Here is a 16,790-nt window from a genome sequence, read left to right as displayed (position 1 = left end):
GGAAAACCTTATACCAGTGTACGTTATAAGGGGGGTTTAATGAAAATGGTTGCTATTCTGTATATGTTGCGTCAATGTCAAAAATAAAAGTAAAGAGTAGAGATGCATAGACCAGTAGAAAATTAGTTCGCTTATTACTAAAACCAGAAAAAAATAAGATCAATTAACTTAACTGTATTTCCCACATTGCTTTTGTCAAAAGTTATGCTTTAGTTTATAATGAACTAATTGCAATCAACAAAGTAGCCAAACAAACCAAATAATTATTTTTGTTTGTTTTTTGTACATTTATATGCAGACTATGATTTTTTTATAGGAAAGGATTTATTTTCTTTTCATAGTCTTCAAATTCCCCATTTCTGAGTAATATTTATACGAATAGTCAAGAATCAGCTGGCTTTGAAATTTACAGACTAGTCAGTAGTCAGTGCATCTTTACTGTATTAAAAAGAGTAATTTACCAGATCTTTTCCTGCAGTACTACAAGTCAAAAAAATTACATACCAAATTAGCAATGTGAGAAAACTCACGCCCTTAAATAGATCCAAACAAAGTGAACATTCAAAGATTTCTTATTGTCTATTGACAAATCGCAAATAATCAACAATAATTTTTCAGAAATAGAAACACAATTATTGTTTATGGTCTCAATGTTTTGCTACTGTTCAATAGGTCCTGTCTTTCCATAATATTCTGTTATCTAATATAGAGACAGATAATGCTTTTGACTTTAACGGAACACTTACAGATTCACACCAAAAGTGCATCGCACAAATTGATAACAAGTTCTAGATTTATGACACTTGATCTCCAACTAAATGACTCAGACTTGCGACAAGTCATAACTCACGGGCGACCCTCTCGGTATCAAAATATTTTTAAAACTACAATAGGTAAATATAAATAACATTTTAGATCAGACGCGTTTGTTTCAAATAGTAAATGAGTAGAGCGTGTATGAATCGATATTGGTGAACATTTTGTATGAGGTTGGCTCGCTGCTGATGGAGTAAGGTTACAACACGGGGGATGTCCACTTCCTAGAATCCAAAAAATTATAAACATTTGTAAAATATATTTTTGACATCCCAATGTATATCAACATTTTGAGTGTGTTGTTGGGATCCAAAATAAAACATTTTGTTGGATTGAATTCTACATTTGTTTATGTATGTCTTGTATCTTATGTGTTTGATAATGTATGTCTTGTATCTTATGTGTTTGATACTGTCCTAAGAAGACGAAACGCGTCACGTATTAAGATATACATAAATAAATGTAGAATTCAATCCAAAAAAACCCTTGTTTTATTTTGGATATATTACCCAACAATTCAATATGGAATTCTACCAACTGTCTGCAGTTACAATAAATATTTTGAGTGTGTCCAAATACTTCTTCTTCAAACCCCCATCCGCACCCAATAGTGCATAGGGCCCTCCAGGGTTATCTTGATCGTTAACACACGAAGGAAAGGTGATAAGCCCTCCGCTTCAGGTACCTTATTATGTATTAGATTTATTGGTGTCTTATTTAGAAAATATGACACGACAAATAAATAAACTATGTGACAAATCTTGATTTATATAAGATATTGAATCCATTGCATTGTTTTTAGGGATCAAGCTTATTCATTTATTATTAACTACATATACATATCCACTATCATTTTTAAGACATATAAACGATATGTGCCATAAATCCTTGTACTTAATATGCAAGAAGAATTTTCTAAGGCAACTAATAAATATTTATAAAAGGCTTGTACTTTTGAACTATTATTTGAATCCTTTAAAAATTGGCCGATATAAAAGTAAAAATTGCCACTTTACATGTCTGGAAATCTTAGGTAAGGTTAGGCAAGGAGAATTCTCTAAGGCAACTGATAAATATTATTGTGAAAATATAACTGCTAAAACAATGTTTTTTGTGAGTGGCAAGACTGGCAGTCCTACCTGGTTGTGGTCTAGCGTGTAGAGCAGCAGGTCAGCCGCGATGGTGACGCCCGTGCGCCCCACGCCCCGACTGCAGCTCACCAGCAGCGGCGGGTTGGCGTTGTGCACGGGGGCCATCTCCAGCGCGCAGTGTTGCCGCACGGCCGACAGCTCCTCCAGGAAACCTGGTCATCCAAATCCCCGAGTAAAAGATAGTGCATCACTGAACCGCGCTATTAAAACAGCTTTATAGCGAAACAGCGTAAACAGGGGTAGCGTTAAGCGGGGTGTTTTACTTCTTTATTTATTGATTTGGAGTTTAATTTGTAGAACTCCATTTTAATTTATGAACTAATTTTTAAATCAAACAGACAATATTTTGACAATTGTTTCGCCTAGTTACAGCATTTTCAAACGTTCGTTGGGAAACGCCGTAACTAGCGAAACAATTGTCACAATATTAATTTTTATGTGTTTTTAATAAAATACAACTTAGTAGACTTAAAAACAAAAAAAATCTGTGTTTCATTTAAAAATTAATTCATATATTTCTACTGAATTAATTATTTATCTCCTTTAAGGCCTAGATCTCAAGCATTCAAATCACAACACTCTCGGCCGCACTCAGGGCTAGAGGTCTGTTCACACTAAATTTGTTTAAATGTTTATTTTTTATAATTATTTTTGTTTTTGTTTTTTAGAATTTAAATAGAAAAAATATTTTGAGATTATTTTTCAACTCCTTACCTTTCAATAACCTTTTTCTTTTCAACACCATATAATTATTTCAAAGAAAAAAAATTTCCATACAAAATAGGAGTTTTGAGAAAAAAAAATCAATTACGTAAAATTTACCTAGATTTAGGCAAAATTGCGACTTATTGAATACTGGGCCTTAAGCGGTTGGCTATTCAGGGATGTGGCACTCTTTCCGAGCCAGTCTCTCAGGTTATTCTTCATCCAGGTTTTTGGATCCCTTGGATCTTGCTCCGCATAATCAAGGATTTTCAGAAACCACAATAAAGGTGAGTTTACCTAAGAAATGTTCTGTGGAAGCCGGGACGGTCATGCTTTCAGGCCACTCGGTGTACTGCATGTGCCAAACAGTCCTAGTCTGGCCCATGGAGCCCGTGTTGGTGACGGGTTTCCCATTGCTGACTCGCAGTCGCGTGGTCACCACATATCCCGAAAACTGACTGGACTCAACAAACACTTGGTACTGAAAATACAGATATTCAAATAATAAAAGAACATTTACAACATTTTGAGTGGGTCCAAATACTTGTTCACAAATCTGGATTATCTGCAATTATAGGAGTTATTTTTCATATTATTTTTTGACATCTCATCAAAGATGAAGAAGAATATGGAAGTCTGGGAATTTACGGGGCTGACGGCCGTCATAGGCTGGTTTAAGTGATAACTTTACACACGTGCAACATTCACCAATTCTACCCAATATTGAAACCACACTACTCGAATTCTTGGAACTTCTATATATTTATATGAACCAATTTAAAAACCTTGTTCTTGAATAACAATCTTAACAAAAAACTTTTGTATCTTAATTGGAACTTTTATCTTTTCATTAATTGATTCGGCAGTCACTTTGTGGGAAAATCTATCCATTTTTAATTAATGTTTAACTTAGTAAATACCACTATTTCTTAAAATCTACTGTGACACGTGTTTCGATGCATACGGTGTTTGAAAATGATGTGGAATGCATCGAAACACGTGTCACAGTAGATTTTAAGAAATAGTGGTATTTACTAAGTAAAACATGAATTAAAAATGGAACTTTTATCCGTTGAAAACTTTGTGAAGTAAATGAATAACGGTTGTTTGTATGTTTGTCAAGTAATGATCACCTGTCCAAATTCCCTGATCCTGCCGGGCTGCAGCTCGGGCAGGTGTGGGGGCCCGGGCAGGGCGGAGATGTGGGCCAGCACGCGGGCCCCCGCCTCCCACACAGCCTGCCACAGGCTGCCCGCGCTGCTCTCCCCCACCGAGCTCGCCATGTAGAACCTCTGGCTGCTGCCCACCGTCGCCTGAAGTTACCACACATCACACATGAATGCACCGAGAAAATACCAGATAAAAGATAAATTTTTATTTTTTATTTTTTAAATAATAATAATAATTTTTGTTTTCTGATAGTCAAGTATTTTTTGTATTTTATATTAACACTATTATTCTAGTTCTACTTATAATACCTATACCCTTATACCCTCTACTATGACCTAAATTATATTGTATACCCACACACAGGCCATGCCTTTGTGGGATCTTTTTTTGTATTTATATTTATATTTTTTTCATATTTTTTTTGTATTTGAATTTATGTCATGTAATGCAAAAGAATTTAAAATTAAGAAAGAAAAAAAAATATTTAATACATTCTTCTTCTTCGTGTGCCTTGTTAATTAAACCATATCCGCTCCCTAAGTGGAGTTTATGGAGCCCAAAAACTGTCTCCAGGGTTTTCTGTCAGCTGCCAGCTCTTTGCATCAAGAAAGAATAGCAAGATGTTTGCTGAAACTCACCGTTATATGGGAAGCGTTGATATATCCGTATTTGTTGAGTTTGGTGGGAGTTAACCGGACTCTGTTATCGTCGTAGGGGAGGTACTCCATATTTCCAGCGTTTAGAGCCGAGTGTTCCGGATAGAGGGCCACTGTAATGTCCGTGTTAACATCCCTGCCCTTGGGAATGCGTTCAAACGCAAAGGATAACTGGGAGTCTGTCATCTTCCTTTCCAAAAGTTGGCACTAAAATAAATGAAGGCAGACACATAAGTGAAGCGATATATATGTAATATGATAAGGTGTCCGATAATATTAAGAATTTTACCATGAAATGGATAAAAATTATTTTCACTTGCAACACCGAAGCTACACATCACTTTCTGACTTCTGTCAGAATTCATTTACCACATATATTGTTGTTGTTTTTTTAAATTAATTTGATCAATTGATCTGGCAGTCACCTTGTAGTACAAAATGCTAATATCTATTCATTTTTAATTTCAGTTTAACTTTGTAAATACCATATCTTAATCTTAAACCCTATATTAGTCTTAAAAGTTATTAAGTTAAGTAATTAAGTTATATCTTAAAATCCATTGTGGCACGTGTTTCGATGCATTTCGCATCATTTGCAATCACTGTTTTTTTATTTGAAAATATGAAACATGGTGATTGAAAAGATGCATAATGCATCAAAACATGTGTCACAATAGAGTTTGAGAAATAGTGATAGTATTTACAAAGTAAAACATTCATTAAAAATTGATTTTTTTATGTTCGTTAATAATGATACTACCCAACTACTATTATTGTAGGTACCTATTTCTTTTGACTATAATATAATAAATACATATAAAGTTTCATTATCTATTCCAAATAGCTTACTAAAGTGGGGAGCCGTGACAAAATACTAAACTTGTAGGTACACCGCGGGCTGAAAAAGATTGGAAACCCCTGATTTATCAAGTCGGCTTCCATAATATAGTGGTTAGTGCGATTGTGCTGAAGGACCCGGGTTCGACTGCCAGGGTGGTCATAATAATAATAATAGGAAATTTTTCACTCTAATATTTATTTAATACTACCCTGGAACGATCACCTTGCCTTTATATAATGAATAATCAATATTGCTTCAATCTGATGCAGTGCCCTATTCGAAGAAGAGAATAATCAATTAGCCGATATCAGAATGGATCAAAGAGACTTATGTAAATATAAATAAAATATATTATGTAAGTATAAATATAAAAAAAAAGTCTATTATACCATTAATTATACAAAACATAAAACTTTGAGTGTAAGTCCCTCTCCAAGCACAAGAACTCAGTCTCTTTTTTGGAGAGGCACAGCGAATCTAAAACTATAAGTTTGCCATATGTATAAATGTTTAGAAATTGTATTATGTTGAACTTAAAAATGTAACTACATCTATTAAATAAATAAAATTTTAAAAAAAATTATGTATATTTACCATAGACTCCTTGGATATACTGGGAGGAAGAGGATGAAGCTTTGGAAGTGCGGTGGACCAGCGGTGTTTGTCAGCGGGGTCCTTATTCGCCTGTCCTTTCTTGTCCCTTCCCAGGGTGGCACTTTTCACATCACTCTTGGCACTCTTTCCCCCAAACATTCCCCATCTGCGGCGCTTCTTTTCTTTCCCGGGAATACTCCCGCTCGTCGTAGAAGAGACCCCGCTGGTTTCAAAGTCGTACGCGCTACTCTGCTGTGTGGAATTGAAGAAGGAAGTCGTGGGTCCCGTGATGTCTAGTCCGCTGTGCACCGTGCTCAGGGAAACATTATGGGAATCACTATTTAAATTATCCGACAGACTCTTCGATTTCGTGAATGTCCCGGAAGACTTGACTATTCCTATACTGTCGTCGTTACTGTTGATGGTGATGGTCGTTATGTTATTGGTATCGTATTCTTGAATGGTCGACTTATTCGCGGAGGTTTTGCTGTTTACGGATCCCTTCAACGAAGCGTTACTCCCGACCTCCGCATTGTTCAAGGATTCTTTGGATATGGCGACGGAGAGTAGGGAATTTGTAAGGTCTTGTAAATCCGTTATAGAGGAAGTCTTATTATTAAGGATCACTTTGGTATCGTTAGATATGTAACTAAGGTTAGTGTTGGATTTTATTTCTCGAGCGTTGACGTATAAACTATCTGGAGAGCACTTGATATTGTCTAACTGGACGTTGGGGTTGATAGCGGCGGGGAAACCGGAAGGCAGGCTCGCATCTTCTCCCGGGCCTTGTTCTCCGCCGAAAATTATAGGAGAGTTGGGAGTGGGCTCCGTTACGTCCAGGGGAGTATGCGTTTGAAGAGGTGCATGGTGCGTTTGGTCATTCTGCCACGGTAACGGAACATTCTCATAGATGGGTTCCTGAGAATCGCTGACCGGATTCAACTGAGGTTGACGCAAAACCATATGGTTTCGATACGGCGTCTGGGTCGTCGGTACGCAATACACAATATTCCCCCTCTCGTCTTGCAGCTTTTGAATCTGCGAAGGCACACCGAGAGGATTCTCCAGGATGATATGGCCGTTGGGTACGTCGGCGACAGATGCCAGATTTTCGTAGGTGCCGTGTGCGGAAGGCAAGACGGTCCGAAGGCCCGGGTAGCCCGCCACGTTTCCCCTGTGGAGATGGTTCATGTACTGCGCACCTAGGAACGTGCGCGAGGAAACCAGGTCCGGACTCGAACCCGATACGTGGGCGCTGATGTATCCTCGATGATAGCCCGCCAGGCCTATACTCTGGCTAGCTACTGCCAAGTCCGGCGTGGAATTAGAAGCCAGTCCGATGGAGGGGTATGGAGGCGGGGGTTTATAAACATTCAGGTATTGTCGAGGAACGTCCGTGTGGATGGAAGCTCCTAACGCAGCATACGGCGAGTCGTGGCGAAGATATCCCGCAGACTCATCCGCCAGTATAACGGGACCGTTCGAAATGGCCGTGTGTCGGGTAACATCGGGATAGTGTATCGGGCGATGTATTTCCGGCTGGGATCCGTACACAAAAGGTTTAGCCGGGTTGATCAAATTCGGATGAGTGTGAGTGTGAGACTGTTGTCCGGGGTAATGTACTTGGGGAACTCTCTGACTGTATTTCTGCTGTATTGCCGTGTCATAATCCGGCGCCGCTCTGTATGATGGTAAAAGTGCTCTGAAAAATATAAGTTCATTCTGTATAAATATGAGACATTTTTTGACTTCTGTCAATTTCTAATAATTGACAAAAAAAAATTATAACCAGTATTAGATCGCATCAACTTATTATTTTTTCAATACTTCAAAAAAAATATTCTAATTAGAACAACTTCATATAAATTTTAACTGAATTATAAACCCTGCAACTCACGTAAACACTAAATGGCATTTTCGTGTATCCCAAGATGTGTGACTGTCACGCGGGTCCAAAAAATCTTGCCACAATTGCTTTTCATTTGTAAGCTATCTCATAGTCAACTTATTTAAAAGCAAACAGCTTAAAATTTGTAAAAAAAAAGTCTAATAACGCATTACGGATGGGTGTTTTTTACGCCTGCGAATTGTGTACATATAGTTTAGACCTTTACAAAGAGATTGGTACATAATACATATTCATATAAAAAAATTTAATAATTCCTTTTTTCTGACTTTCAAATGAGGCCAGTGCAGAAGCTAAAAATACTCTTCCCATCCTTAAGCATCAATTGACCAAACGGGTAAAAATACCTTTCCCGTCCTAATAGAGAGATTACAGATGTTCAATAAGTGAAAATATTTCGTATTGAATTTGTAGTTTATATTACCATTTTTAATCTAATTTTATTTCTGATAATAAATATTGTATTTTTGCCAGTGCCCTTTATTATAATCTTAAATATATGGTATCCACACAGGCCATGCCTTTGTGGGATCTTTTTTTGTATTAATATTTCTAATTGTTTTTTGTATTTGTAATTATAATATATTGTTAAATGCAAAAGAATTCAAAATAAAGGAAAAAATATTGAAAACCAATTCTCACTTGAGTTTGTTAATGTCGTTTTGCGAGTGCAAATGTGGGTTGGAGTTGGTCAGGTCCATGCAGGAGGCGGACAGGGTGCGCTGCGCCCCGAGCCCCGGCGCCCCCGGCAGCAGGGCGAGGGGGGCGCTGCGCTGGGAGCCCCCCGCCCCCGGGAGCCCCGCTCGGGGCAGTGCCACGCAGTCCAGGTCGTCGCGGCTGTCCGCCAGACCGTCGTTCTGCGCATGACAAGTCACAACAAGATTTATGAAACTATTTTTTTTACAAAACAGGAATAATGTTTGTCTATTTTTATTATTTTTATTTATAAAGCATATTTGGTCTGTGTTAAAATGGGTGTTGAATTTAAGTTTTACTTAGTAAATACCACTACTTTTTAAAATCTATTGTGACACATCGCTCACTCCTTTCAAGAACGTCATAAATCAAAAAACTTGATTTTTCAGATGAACGTTTTTAAAGTTTAAAAATATAATACAATGTATTAAAAATAAATATTCAGTCACTTATTGAACTTTTTACTGTGCAACAGATCTTTTTAGGTAAAACCTGAAGGTTTTTTCTCCATTTGAAAAATATTTAGTATTTTCAAAAAATAATTGAACAATACCTTTTCTTCAAAACGCAAAAACAACACTTTCTGCCCTGTAGCGGATAAATATTAAGTTAAAAATATGCCTCTCATGATGGAATATAGTACATTTTCTGGGCATTCCGAAAACATGCACAACTGAAAATTTTCGATTTTTGATTTATGATGTTCTTGAAAGGAGTGAGCGATATGTTTTCATTCATAACGCATCATTTTCAAACACCGTATGTGAAGCCTAAATTTTAGAATTGTGTCCTTGGGACATTGAAGGTTGAAGAGAGGGTAGGAGCTGTTGCTGATAAGAAATAAGAAATAAAAATAAGAAACAGCTCCCTTCTTCAACCTTCAACGTCCCAAGGAAAATGATGCGAAATGAATCGAAACATGTGTCACAATAGATTTTAAGAAATAGTAGTACATATTTACTAAGTAAAACATAAATTAAAAATGGATAGATTTTACCACAAGGTGACTGCCGAATCAATTAATAAAATTAAAATGGGTTAATATGACATATTTTAAATTATTTTTATTTTATTTTTTGCCACAAGTTTGTTGAAGAACTCTTTTATTTAAATTACTGCCTTAAAGCTATTTTTTTGTTTGTTTTCAAAGTGAATACATATTGATATCACCAGTGTTGAAATTTTTAGTTCATCATTTTTATACTATGAAAATACTGGCTATACATGCACAATTATTTAATTTAAACATATCTGTTAGTTACATTAATACACGTGTATCTTCCGAATGGGTCTATTCAAAGATTTATAATTTTTTATTCCACCCAACTACAATATTGATAACACAACTTGGCCTGAGCAACGAATGGACATTGTCTTACCATTAAGTATATTAAAAATTATGTAATTTTATGTGTAATAAAAAATTGTGTATTTTTTAATGATATTATAATGTGTTTAGAAATGTTCTAATGTTTAGAAATTAAGATTATGTAAGTCATAAAGGTAGTCGAGAAGAACAAAGAGACGCAGTTCAGTAAGTTTTAAATGTTACAAATACTGTCCCCACCCCATGCAACGCCTTTAAAATAGTATATAAGGGGTGGCGGACAAATATTTGTGTTCTCAGATTAAATAATATTCAAAACGTGTACACGCCGCGCTCGCTCTGTTTTTATATTGGTGTCGCTTTGTTCTTCTCGCCCCTTGTGTTTAGTAATTTTCGATATATTTGTGACCCTATGTTCTTATAACTTTGTGAATTTTTAATAAATAAAAGATTGTCTTCATTTGCGCGTTTCCGTCTTCCTAATGAAAAGTGTTCCAGTACCGTAAGTAGTAACAACACGTATGGTTCACTGTTTTTAGGATTAATATTCAGATTTTTGCATATTGTTTCAGACTGCTTAAAAATATTTTTCACTAATTTAGTACATCACAATTTTTAACTTTCAACGAGTTGATTTACCATATTTGTAACTCCTAATTATAACACATCAAACACAAACTTCACACACGTATCTCAAATAAATTACGAAAATGAAAGATTCGCATTTGATTAAAGGAAATGTACATATTGTGTGAATAAATATAATTTTAATGACAATTCACTCGAAACACATGTAGTTTCATGTTGACAATGTTTATGGCAAATTGTAATGCGTATATTGTAATGAAGTGGGGCACCTAAGAGGACAAGGACAAGAGACATTAGCAACAATCAAACAGATTCATTATCGTAGAGACGTATTTCAAATTGAAAAAATCACAAAAATTTTCTCTTGTTTGAATTAATTTTATTGAATTTACACAAGTAAAAATTCTTCTTCTAACCCTTATCCACACCCAATGGTGCATGAACTGCATCATATTGACGCAGTGTTATCTTGATTGTTACTTACATGAAGGCAAGGTGATCACTCCTGCGCTTCAACTAAATAGTAGTAAAAATATGAGTAAAAATTCATTAAATATATTTTTATTAAAGAAGTTCAGGTTGAAGGTTATTGATGCTATATAGAAAAGTTTGTGGAATAGATAATGAGGAAGAAAAATAAAGCGGCAATACGTTTGGATATCGTGTTGGAGGTCCGGGGTTCAATTTCTAGGGGGGGAAATAAATATAATTAAATGATATTCCACTCCGCCTCCTTAGTGTCATGGTTAAAGTGTTTGACTACTGTGCAGGAGGTCCCGTGTTCGATTCTCAGGGGGTTCGAAATAAATGTCAGTGATTTTTCACTATGATGTTTATTTGATATTACCCAGGACTATTACCTGAAGCACAGGTTTGATCACCATGTCTTCATGTTAGTATCGACCAAGATGACACTGCGTCAATACGATACGAGTGCCTATGCACCACTGGGTGCGGATAATTGTTAAAACAAAGAAGAAAAATCACTCCAATATTTATTTAATATTACGGTACCTGTGAAGCACAGGGTTGATCACCTTTCCTTTGTGTATTTAACGATCAAGATAACACTGCTTATGTATAATGAAGCGCCCCATACATCATTGGGCGCAAATAAAGGTTGGAAAAAAGAAGCAGAATATGTATGATTTCCTCGAGAAAAAAGGCTAGATTAGATTTGGTAAAGAAAAAATATTGGAATTTGTACGCATGTCTTTCAATTTGTGTCATTTTGGCAAAATGTAATCTAATGATGATAGAAACTGTAATGTAGAAACTGTAGGAAGAGATACCGCTATGCTTAACAAATCACGCTGGATATTGATCTGTTCTATGTGTCTGAGGGGGTATCCCGATGCGGGATTCTTTTACATCTTTTATAAGAGTGTTCGCGCTTACTTTCGAATTTTCATTAGTGTATCCGCTTTAAATTTTAGTTTGCAATGTATATATTAATAATAGTTTAATAAATTGACAAATTGAAATTGAATTGAAATTTAACATACCTGAAATTTGGGCTGCGTCTGATGCTGTATGGCTTGGTTGCCGCCAGTCACGGTGACAGACTGCTGATGCTTCATGTAGAATGTGTGCTGCAGCACGCACATCCTCCACACATATTTCCCTTCTTCGGCCGACGCAAACACAAATGAGGCGCTGTCATTGGGATTCTGGCACTCGATACTAAATGTGCGTTTGTGATTAATAACGTTGTCGATGTCCGTCCACCTGAAAAGAGAAAATAAACAGAAAATAATTAGACTACGGCTCAATTTTTTTGAGAAAATAAACAACAAGCATTGAATAACTCAGTGTTCCGCAAACATTTTCTATTCAAGGTACACCTACCTACCAAATTAAGAAATTTCAGAGGTGCATATTTACCATATTATGGTAACATATTTAACATATTATGTTTAATGCGAAATGTGAGCCTACTTAACTGAGCACAGGCAATCAAAATGTGGACCAATTGTGTTATTTTCATAAAACTAGACTTTTTTCCGCGGCACACCAACTAATCACCACGGTACACCAGTGTGTCACGGCACACACTTTGTGGAATAATGGAATAACTCGTTTTGCTGAATAATTATTTTTATTTTTGTTTTATTAATAACAACAGGCCAAATACAATATAATAACTCGGATATAAACAATAAATATTTGATCTTTGATGAATAAAATCAAATATCAACCGAGTATTATTTACAAAAACAATCATTCTGACAGATAAATACATCCATTTTTGTGAAAAATTAGTTGTGAATTTCATTCAGTCCACAACACCATACGGTGTTTGAAAATGATGCGGAATGCATCGAAACACGTGTTGCAATATATTTTAAGAAATAGTAATTTATCCAGTGAAATTTAATTTGAAAATTCGTATTTCATGGAAGTTTATAAGTTTCAGGCAGTGTTTTAAGACTCACACTTTTTATCAAAACAAGAATAGTATCAACTAAAAATTAAATTATATTTTTATACGAAAATAGCGTAAAAGGTTAATTTTATGAACAGGTATGGGAAGTTTGAATTATTTTCCAACATCAGCAGATCTTTTTATCTTGCGCAAATTTGCAAAGTAAGCGAATTTTTCCATGTCACTCGTTTAAGTTAATACAACACTGAGATAAAAAATAAAATGCTAGGCTGCAAAATTTAAAAATAGTCTATAAAATACATGGATACACTTTAATCTGACATTTTACAATAATAATAATGAGAGCCTAGTAGATTTATAAGCACGGTTCGAAGATTTTATACAATTGCGCAATATTGAGAGCGATTTGAAGTTTCCTATACAATTTTTTCACAATGAAATGGTAAACACATGTTTGAATTTTTTCACAATGCTATTATTTAATCGATCTTCAATTCTCTGACTCTTATTCGCACCCAATGACGCATAGGGCACCGCATCGGAATTACGCGGTGTTAACTTGGTTGCTATTTATATGAAAACCCAGCACTCCGGATTCTTGGATCTAGGAACGGAATTTCACAGAATATATGAAATACTTCTTCTTTTTCATCTTCTAACCCTTATCGGCACCAAATGCTGCATGGGGCACTGCATCGTATTGATGCAGTGTTATCTTGATCATTACTGACATGAAGGCAAGTTGATCACTCCTGCGGTTCAGGGAACAGTCCAGGGTAAAATTACATAAATTTTAGAGTGTTTTAGAGTGTTAAATCACCAACCTTTGTTTTCACCCCCCTGAGAATCGAACCCGGGACTTCCAGTACGGTAGGCAAACATGCTGACCATTACACCACGGAGGCGGACAAACTAGGCCTGTGATAAACTAGGCTTACTTTTTAATTTGATTAGAATTCTGACTATAATCATTTGGCAAACAGTTACCTGTAAAATTTGGGAGTTTCATTGTTTTCCGTGGCGACCATAATACCGGTGAGGGAAATGGCTATCATCACTTCATTTTGCCGTGAATGGTTGCGGGCGATGAATGTCTCCTGGCCGTACCCACTCAGCAGCTGGCAGGTCAGAATATAGCCTTCCTCAGCTTGCGCCTGCAATATTATTTATTATTCAAAATATTTTATTGCAATATATTTTATTGTTCAAAATCCGCAATACTCCATAATAAAAAAAAGTCATATATATAATCAAAGGGACAATCCTATCTTGATATATAAACATTTAAAATTACTGCCGGTACGTGGAATATTGTTGATGAGTTGAACAACAAACTAGACAAAAATATCGAAATCCTTTAGTACACAACCATGATACACGATTTACACACAACGAAGGTTTGATAGTCCCAAGAATTAACAATAAATATGGGAGTCGAACACTGCAATATATCGTTCCGAACATTTTTAATTTGTTGCCGACGGATGTTAGAGGTCAAAATAAAATATGGAACAAAGGCAAAATAAAGGAATGGGTAAATGATCAACAGTTAATTTTATGAAAATTGTAAAATGTTTTATATTATTAATTTTTTTCTCTTTTTTGTCTATATTAGGTCAAAATCGTTAAAAACAATAAAAATGTATTAAAAAAGAACTCCACCGACAAGACACACAAGGTGGCTTGGTGGGTCTCTGCAAAAAAAAAGTTCTTAATATGTATAAATTGTGATTTAAATAAATGTATACAAATAAAAAAATAAATAAAAAATATATATATATTATCACCAACAGTGGCATGCACAGAGTCTTTAATCAAGGCAGGCAGTAAGGTTGGGTAAGGATAAGGCATAGTCACTAAAATAAAAAAGGAAATTCACTATAACTTTAAAAACACTTTTTTTTATTTAAAAACTGTAAAATAAAGCACTTTTGATTATGATCAACAGTTTGACAAATTTCAACTTACAGCCATTGATTGTATTACTACAGTATTCTAAAACAGATAGCTTAAGAAACTTTTCACGTTTTTAATAGACAGAGCAAAAAGTGCAATTTATTTTCTAAAATATAAATTGATCGATATATCATTTTCCAAAAATCATTGCATTTCAGCTATAACTATTAAAAATAAACCAATAAATAGCGTAGTAAAATTTTATAGAACAACTTTCTTAAATAAGTATGGAATTACTTTTGATACTTATTAACTTTCTCATTTCAATTATGTTCGCTGTACAATTTATTGTACATAAATACACATATCAATAATTGTAATATCTATACTTTTCATATTAATATATACACTTTATTATGTGCAATTTACATATTGAAATGGTGAAGTATATTTCCACTCGTCCGATATGATTTGATTCAAACTAAATCTGGCACCGAGATGTCTAGAAATATGACACTGTCTGGGTGTGTGCAGATATCCTTCTACCTTCTAACCCTTATCCGCACCCAATGGTGCATAGGGCACTATATCGTATTGATGCAGTGTTATCTTGATTGTTACTTACATGAAGGCAAGGTGATCACTCCCGCACTTCAGGGACCAGTCCAGGGTAATATTAAATAAATATTACGAGTGTAAAATCACTAATATTTCTTTTCAACCCCCCCCCCCGGGGGAACTTCAAACAGTAGCTAAACATGTGCTGATTATTTTTTTATTTTGTTTTTAATTATACACAATTGATAATCAATCAATAAATACTGATCGATCAGTTCATGGACACATTTCCCATATAGGGAAACTTTTACGGAGTATTGGATTTAAGTTTTTTACTGACATTTCTTTAAAACATTTTGAGTTTGTCCAAATACTTGTTCACAAATCAGAATTACCTCCAATTACAAGAGTTATTTTTCATATTATTTTTTGAGATCTCATCAAAGATGAAGAAGAATGTGGATGTCTGGGCATTTACGTAAGTAGCAAAGCGTGCTGACCATTATCAAGCTTTAGATTTTGTACCTGTGGCATATTGTGGAGAGCCTGATGATGCAGAATCACGGCGGCAGTGAGTCGTTCCAGCTGTCCTCCTTCCACCAACTGGTTGCCATCTATTATCTGTCCCTCTTCAATGATCTGTTTGGGAAAGGACAGGAGGTTCTTCAGATAGTCCACCGTGTGGCGCTCCGTGTCGTGGTTCCCGTACTCCGCCTGTCGGCTGTACGACGCGAGCACCACGGCCTCCTGGCAATCGCACACTATACGCCCTTCCGTGAGGTCGTTCTTCAGCTGCAGGAAGTAGTAGTAGCGGGTCATCTCGTCGGTTATCAGCCCCGTCCCCGATATCACGTAGTACATCACTCGCAAGTACAGCTGGTGAGAGGAGGCGTTCTTGCCCAGCTGTCTCTTCAACGGACGATCCAAATCCACCCATTTCGGCTGCTGGGTCCTGGATATATATCTCAGACCGAAGAACTCGGGCTGGTTGATAACCAACCTTTTGCAAACGTTCTCTAAACATTCCTGGCCGGTAGTGTCCGAACCGAGAGTGCACTCCACCACGACACTATCCAACAATTCTATGCTAATCACGAACAGACTCTTCGAAACGACATTGTACTGCCTTGTCTTCTTTAAAATCAACTTAAAAGGCATTTTGATTATTTTATTTCGATTGTTTACATTTTATTTCAGAAATGTACCAGTAGGCGGATGTGGTATGTGACCGAGTGAAATTCGATCTCTCTCCGCGGCTTATCAACTTTCCCTTTCTCGACACACTGCGACGTTTAAAAATCAAAATAAAATACAACGCTTTGTAGTTTTAAAATGAAAATTCTACTAATGTTTAACTTAAAAGTTAAAAAATAATATATAAACTAAATTATGACACATACTCGCGCTGCCATTTTTTAAAAATAACATAATAGACAAAGACAAATGATCAGTAGATTTTTTTTTTACTTCGAGACTCTGGCAACCCAAAATATAAGTACC

General features: G+C 35.8%; 1 protein-coding gene across 1 annotated transcript; it reads right to left on the bottom strand.

The window, feature by feature from the left end:
- Positions 1 to 266: 266 nt before the first annotated feature.
- Positions 267 to 16,713, bottom strand: Pez (protein tyrosine phosphatase non-receptor pez). Its single transcript, XM_088265013.1, has 10 exons — positions 15,816 to 16,713; positions 13,824 to 13,990; positions 11,956 to 12,178; positions 8,482 to 8,696; positions 5,934 to 7,635; positions 4,481 to 4,705; positions 3,806 to 3,985; positions 2,970 to 3,153; positions 1,956 to 2,119; positions 267 to 1,040 (listed from the first exon to the last, which is right to left on the bottom strand). Exons 1-10 carry the CDS (start codon positions 16,446 to 16,448, stop codon positions 912 to 914), a joined length of 3,822 nt encoding a protein of 1,273 aa, XP_088121139.1. The 5' UTR covers positions 16,449 to 16,713; the 3' UTR covers positions 267 to 911.
- Between the last annotated feature and the right edge of the window lie 77 nt (positions 16,714 to 16,790).

This window comes from Brachycentrus maculatus, unplaced genomic scaffold (genome assembly GCF_059751285.1).
Source record: "Brachycentrus maculatus isolate JH-2025_06_01 unplaced genomic scaffold, ASM5975128v1 h1tg000241l, whole genome shotgun sequence".
Classification (NCBI taxonomy): domain Eukaryota; kingdom Metazoa; phylum Arthropoda; class Insecta; order Trichoptera; family Brachycentridae; genus Brachycentrus; species Brachycentrus maculatus.
This window is presented reverse-complemented; position numbering and strand designations above follow the sequence as displayed.

Excerpts from the sequence above, each read along its gene's own strand:
- Pez (XM_088265013.1), bottom strand. The coding sequence starts at position 16,448 with ATGCCTTTTAAGTTGATTTTAAAGAAGACAAGGCAGTACAATGTCGTT. Across the intron at positions 13,991-15,815 it reads CTCTCCACAATATGCCACAG|GCGCAAGCTGAGGAAGGCTA; the intron begins GTACAAAATCTA and ends ATAATATTGCAG. Across the intron at positions 8,697-11,955 it reads AGACGCAGCCCAAATTTCAG|AACGACGGTCTGGCGGACAG; the intron begins GTATGTTAAATT and ends TGTCATGCGCAG.